This window comes from Macadamia integrifolia, chromosome 8 (genome assembly GCF_013358625.1).
Source record: "Macadamia integrifolia cultivar HAES 741 chromosome 8, SCU_Mint_v3, whole genome shotgun sequence".
NCBI classification, from domain to species: Eukaryota; Viridiplantae; Streptophyta; class Magnoliopsida; order Proteales; family Proteaceae; genus Macadamia; species Macadamia integrifolia.
In genome coordinates, this window is record NC_056564.1 from 9,482,495 (window position 1) to 9,489,402 (window position 6,908).

The following is a 6,908-nucleotide window of genomic DNA, read 5'->3' on the forward strand; positions in this document are numbered from 1 at the left end:
TGATCCGGTTCTCCCAGCACCAAGAACCCTAGTTAGATTTAGGCATGAGAACCCAATTACTCTCTTTCGGATCTGTGAAACAACTCTCATAGATCTTTATCCCAGTGATATCTTAGCCTCCTCTCGATTGCATTCATTCTAGAGAATAGAGTGGCCCAGCAATGAATCTAGATCCGGCTTTCTTCTCCCTTGGCTGTGAGCCGCTGCTCGGGCTTTCATTCTTGGCAGTAACCCTTGGTATGGAAGGGATTTTTGCTTTCCAATTATGGGAGGATCAAGGATACATTTATGATAGAGAGGTTTTAGTGGTGATGGTCTAATATTGAAAATATGGTCAAGTAATGAAGGGATGGTCAATTCATGCAATGATATGGTCTCTAGTGCGTCTTGATACTATTCTAGCCACTTTTAATGACCCCTAATTCCATTTAATTATTTACCTATTTTCCTAGTATTTCCACTTGACTTCTTAATGTCAGCCACACTCATTTTATGTGTATCTGGGAAATGAGTATCATTGGAGTAGATTCATATATTACTGAAAATACAAGAAGCCAAGTTAACATATTGATCAAAGTTGAGAGGAAAAAGATTCGATCAACCATTAATGGCATTTGTATATCTAGTCTAGTAATTTGATTTAAATTTATGGTGGTGTAAATGAACACATTAATGCATGAACAGGTGTTAGGTTCAGTTTGATTTTCTCCACATTAATGTTACTAAAATCTTGCAGTGGCTGCTGTGTTTAGTTTGGCCTATAAGCTCCAGCCTGCTATCATATTCATTGACGAGGTTGACAGTTTTTTGGGGCGGCGGCGTAGTACAGAGCAAGAATTATTTGCAAACATGAAAACCGAGTTCATGGCATTGTGGGATGGTTTTACCACTGACAGTGAGTAGGCTTGCCCTTTGAGTACTACTTAATTGATTGCTGCTGAAAATTGAGCTGTCACTTTTCTTCAATGATAAATTGTCATATCTCTGAGATGGTACTGTTTGGGAAATGGAATACCACCACCTCCAAACTTATTGCTGATGATTTATTGTGTATCCTTGCTGCACTATCAATAGATTCTATCTCGTTCTGAATCAGATAGAATTCAACTTTTTAAAGTGGATTTTGAAACATTTATATTTATCACGGAAAATAATCCTCTGTTTTTCTCATTTATGTTTTTTCTTGTTTTGCGACCTGCAGAACGCGACACGTAGACAACTTTAAGACTAACGCACCGGATGTAATAATCCTCACTCAATCTTGATCGTTGATCTCCTTATTGTCCACGTGTCGCGTTCTGCAGATAGCAAAACAAGGAAAAACATGGATGGGAAAAACAGAGGATTTTGATCCATTTATCACCTGCTAATCTGTCCTGTGGCAGAAAATAGGGGCAGCTAGTGTCACTCACAAGATGGAGCGTAAGGAAATTGAGATTGGGTTGCAGAGAAACCAACTTTGTGCTTATCACAATATATTTAGCATCATGTTGAAGGACTTATATACACTCCCTCCTAGCTTTGCCCCTAATTTTTTGGAAGTGGTTCATGTTTACACATAGGGCAGTTTAGGGTTTTAAAAATAGACAATATCAACAGTTTTTGGTTTGCTTTCCTTATATGGAAAGTGAACTATGAAGGGCCTGGAGTTGTGCTTGCAATGACATGTTAAATTTCTTGCTTCATTTGCTCTCTCTCTGCTGGAGCCATTTTTTCTACAGTTCTTATGTTTCTCTAAAACTCATTCTATTTTTCCTTTGGGAGAAAGAACGCTGCCAGTCTGCATTGTGTACACTAGCGCCTCCCTCTCTCTCTTACTCTCTCTACCCTCCTCCCTCCTCCCTCCTCCCTCCTCCTTCCTATGAAATAACATATCTACCCCTATTGTGGGAGGAGAGATAGACATAGGAAGGCGATAGTGTACACTATGCAGCCAGTCTCCTTAAAATTATTTATCTATTCATATTCAATTTGGGTGATAGTATTCTGCTGTTGTAACAGAGAATGCTCGGGTGATGGTCCTTGCTGCAACCAATCGCCCATCGGAACTGGATGAGGCAATACTTCGTCGTCTTCCTCAAGCCTTTGAGATAGGACTACCTGATTGCACTGAAAGAGCAAAAATAATGAAGGCGATTTTGAAGGGCGAAAATGTAGATAGTGACTTTAATTTTGACCACATTGCCAGCTTGTGTGAGGGATACAGTGGCTCTGATCTTCTTGAACTTTGCAAGAAAGCAGCTTACTACCCTGTTAGGGATCTACTACGTGATGAGAAGGAAGGCAAGCCCTCTCATGTAAGTAAAAAATTAGCATGAAAACTACGACCTATTTTTGTTTCTGCAAGCTGAGATTCTGTAAATAACCAAAGTATCTAGACCCAAAAATGATAGAATTTTCTATAAGACTATTTAAAAGGGTGAGGAAGTTTTAGTGTTGCCTTTATTGCAACAATCCATTTTTATGACTCAGTCTGCTTTTGTTGCTTGCTCTAGACTCCAAGGCCATTTTCACAGTCAGATCTATTGCAAGTTCTTGCTACGACCACAAAGACAAGTGTTGCTGCTATCGAATACGGTAGACGTTCAAAATTGCCGTCATGATCGATGCCCAGGGAGCAGGACGATTACCAACTCCAGATTGCCATCAACAAGCTTTCTAAGCTTTTGATGTCACAAATTACCAATCTTCAGTCAGGTGCAAAAGCTCCTTGATAATATGTTTTTGATGGTAGTTTATAATGTGATAAACATTTTTTTTTTTTTAATGATCTTGACATGTGAATATTTTACTCTTGTTGCATAACAATTTTTTTTTTCTTATGATAATGATATATCACACTTGCTTTTATTCCCTTTGCATCTTGCCTGTGGTTATCACAAACATCACAATTCATATGGGGTCCAAATTTAGTAAACATATAGTCTTAACATCATCTTCATGGTCACTTACAAATAAATTTGAAATACCCTTGTGTTATTGTAAAGGTCTAAAAAATATGTTTGAAAAATTTATAGAGAATAACATATGAATTCAATAGGAAAAATTGAAAAATCAAGATAATAATCCATACATATTGGGTCATATGATTGAGATAAATCACCAATTATCTATTAAGGGATTGCGAAATCTATCTAAGAGATAGCTAGCCAATCACTTAGTTGACATAGCCTAAAAGGTGGTAGGCATGATGAAAAGAGAAAAAGAAGTGGACATGACAAAAGTATTCTTTAATAATAATAATTACAATAATATTGAAAATGATAATAATAAGGTAAACCAAAATATGTTTTCGCTCAACATATCATCATTACCATCACCAATTATTCAAAACAAATCTTAGAAGCTAATTTCATTTTAAAAAAAAAAAAAAATTGTTAAGGCTAATTCACCTTTTAATAAGAAGTCCACTATAAAGTAAAGAATGGAGAAGAGGGAACAATGGGCCAGTGAGGTGGCCATGTTTTGATTACTTCCTATTCCAGAACTCTAGTAGTAGGATTAAAGTCCCAATTCATTTCTCTTCAGATGCTAACCTTTTGAGTAAGAAGTAACTTTAAATTAAGGTAAAGGACATCGTTATTAGTTTTATGAAGAGTTAATTAATGTTAATTATTATGTTCCTCACTAAACCTAGCCCATCACCATCCATTCGCTGGCAAAAGCAGCAGACCTACTCCATCAGCATTCATTCCCATTTGATTTTTAGAAAGAAAAAAAAAAAACAATCAGGGTCTTCATGTTCTGTTATTTTTCCCAGCTTCACCAGACATCTGTTGGATATAAGACAAATGTCTAGATTAGTCACTTGTTAAATTTTAGAATCTAATTCAATTATGTACTTTGTGTGTTGGCATGCATCCGATGTATATCCATGTATGTGTAATGTTATTTTTAGACATTATTGTGTACTCTCCCAACTCTAAGTTTGATAGACAGTTTAGATTAAAAAAAAAAAAAAAAAAAAAAAAAAAAAAAAACCATGAAAATGGACGGTTGAGATCTATCTTGTGACTTCCGGAAATGTCACAAACACCTGTGAGAATGATACATATCTGCCTTTCAATATTTATTACAAGTGGATTGCTAGTTAAGATTTCTTCTCTCTTAAACTTTCACTTCAATTTATCTTTTCTACTTCTACATTTCCACCTCACCCATCCCTTAGATGTCATGATCTTGTCACACAATTTGGAATTCTATCTTGCATTCTCTTCTTTTTACACCCTCTCTTCCTTGACATGTTGGCCCCTTGTATACAACCAATGCGGTCTCCTCCGTTGCCCCCGATGGTAAGACATGTGGATTAATTCATCCCACACCGCTAGTGTGGTGATCCCATGTCCTTCACCTTCTACTGTAAAGCTGTTATTTTCAATGGACATCCTAATCTCATTTTGGTTTAGCTCAGAATCCTCCAGGAAGAACAATTTATGGGTGATAATCTGACCTCTGGGTGATTCATCCAAAAAATTTCACAAGGAAGAAAGAATAAAAAGAGGTATTTATGAGTAGAAATGTAAATGGATAGCGGAAATTTGAATTTAAATCTACATCCGTATTCGGTCAAAGGGTATCTCTATTAATATTTGAATTATCAGAAAAAAAAATTATCCAATCCGATTAAAGTTTAAACAAGTTCTAGAGAACAAGGAAAAGAGCTAAGATAACTTAGAAAGATGGATTTAGAGCAAATTGTATTAATTGGGGGAGGAAGATCTAGATTACATAAGTCAGAGTAAACGAATGGTTGAAAATCAAAATTCGATCTGCATCCATAGTCATTGAGAGAGAGAGAGAGAGAGAGAGAGAGCCCATGCAATGACGAGTGGTCAGTGAAGGAGACTGGGAGAGGGGATTATATATATATTAGTAAGTGATGTGGCAAAAATTGACCGGATGATCTTCTCTGCAGTTCCTGATGCTCTAGTCGACCTGCACAGAAGAGAAGACAGGGGAGAGCTGGGCTGACCCGACAGGGGACTCTCCGATGCCTAAGTCAAATCTTTCCACAACAGATGCTCAAGAGAGCTTTTTCAATCAAAAGAAATTGATCCTTTCAATGGAGGCTTACCTTGGTATTTATAGGCTACTGATGAAGTGGAGAAAGGGGGAAGTCCGTGGAGAGTCCTACTGGGCGTGGAGTCCTAGAGAGGAACAACTCTCTGTTGCTAGGAATATTCCAGATCCTAGGGTATTCTAGGGAAATATTCCCCTTATCTCGGAAGTGCCAACTATGGGAGGGGTGGATGCCTCTGATGACGTGTAGTGGATAGAGTCTCGTCCTTGTGATCAGGGATTATGTTCCTTGAATGTAGGAGTGGACGAGAACATGTTTCTGGGAATCTTGTTTGATGATGTCGGGCCGAGGTTGTAGCACGGGCTAATGATGGGCCGAGGTGACAGCTCCGCCTGATGAGATGCCGAGGTGACAGCTCAGGCTGATGATGGGCAGAGGTGACAGCTTGGCCTGATGAGATACCGAGGTGACAGCTCAGGCTGATGGAGGGTCTAGGTGGCAGCTCGGCCTGATGAAGGGATGGAATAGCAGTGTAGCATTACTTAGGACGCTCCTTGACCGTGCCGTGGTTAGCCACCTCGACCTGATGAAGGGCTGGAGTAGTAGTATAGCATTAGTTAGGATGCTCCTTGACCGTGTCGTGTTTAGGGAGATGTACCCTCATTAGTAAGCACTTACTACTAGCACTTGCTGCGTAATGAAGGCAATATGGCTGGCCAGCCTATACTCCCACTATCAATTTCTCTGCGAGCCCATCTACTCCGGAAGAAAAAGTAAAGGAAAGCAGATGATCAGCAATGGTCCCAAGACTCCCCGCCACCTCAACTCCAACTTTGAAAGCCTGAAAAATAGTGAACAACCAATAATTGAGTTCATCACTTTACTATTGTCTACCCAAAGCTTTATAAGAAAGAGAAAGAAAGCTGCCGTGCTGTGCTGTGCCGTGCTGTGGGCATTATTGCTTGCATATTAATTCAAAGCATGGGCGCTGCAGCCGTCTCCTGCTGCTGCTGGCTAAGGCAGGTCTAACTTTAGTATGTCTATGCAGGAATTCAAAACAAAGGGATTCAAGCAAGAAAGGTGTTCTGCTTCTATTTTTTATTAGCCCATATGATATGATATGATATGATATGATATGAGCGACTTATGTGGGATGATTTACGGCAATGCTTTTCCATAAAAATTGAAATCGGATTAATTGAATCGATCGATTAAGATTGGAACTAACTACGATTGATCTCGATTCTAGCTGATTTGACATGGTTGATTTTAGGGTTTTAGATCACTAGATCATTGAGTATTCAAATTTGAGGATCGATTTGACATTATTGGCCATTACATAGTAGACCACATAGGGTTCAAACACAGAGCCACAGAGGAGTCAACAAGGGCCCACGGCCACACTTCTTGGAAAGCAAAGAAATTGGTGCAAACCAACCACTGATGCATTTGAGAGGAGTTGATTGAGTGACTAGCCCTCAGGTAGTAACTCCATTGAGCATTGCAAACTGCCAGACCAAGGCCTGGTGTGCATTCTAGGGTTTTTGATCACTTGGATCATTGAATTTTCAAATTTGAGGGCCGATTTGTCATGGTCAATTCTAGGGTTAGATCATTGAGTTTTGAATTTGAAGGCCAATTTGACATGGTCAATTCTAGGGTTTTGATCACATGATCACTGAGTTTTCAAGTTTGAGTGTCAATTCTAGGGATTTTGGGACTGATTTCAGATGATTTGACCATCTATTCAATTCTAATCATCTTGTGTGCTTCGCCTTTTAATTTTGAGTTTTAACTTTGAAGCGGGCAGTTCACATCTTTAAGAAATAATTTACTGATCGCTCTCTTATTTTCCAAAACATTTACATTAACGTGTATAATCTCTCCT

The 6,908-nt window shown here is 38.7% G+C and overlaps 1 protein-coding gene across 1 annotated transcript in view; it reads left to right on the plus strand.

Annotated features, from left to right (window-relative positions):
* Nucleotides 1–2,795, plus strand: part of LOC122085525 (outer mitochondrial transmembrane helix translocase-like) — an 11,769-nt gene extending 8,974 nt beyond the window's left edge. The window contains exons 3-5 of the mRNA XM_042653997.1: nucleotides 737–895; nucleotides 2,002–2,297; nucleotides 2,496–2,795. Coding sequence (XP_042509931.1) covers nucleotides 737–895; nucleotides 2,002–2,297; nucleotides 2,496–2,603 — 563 coding nt within the window. The 3' untranslated portion in view covers nucleotides 2,604–2,795. The remainder of the gene's footprint in view (nucleotides 1–736; nucleotides 896–2,001; nucleotides 2,298–2,495) is intronic.
* The last annotated feature ends 4,113 nt before the right edge of the window (nucleotides 2,796–6,908 follow it).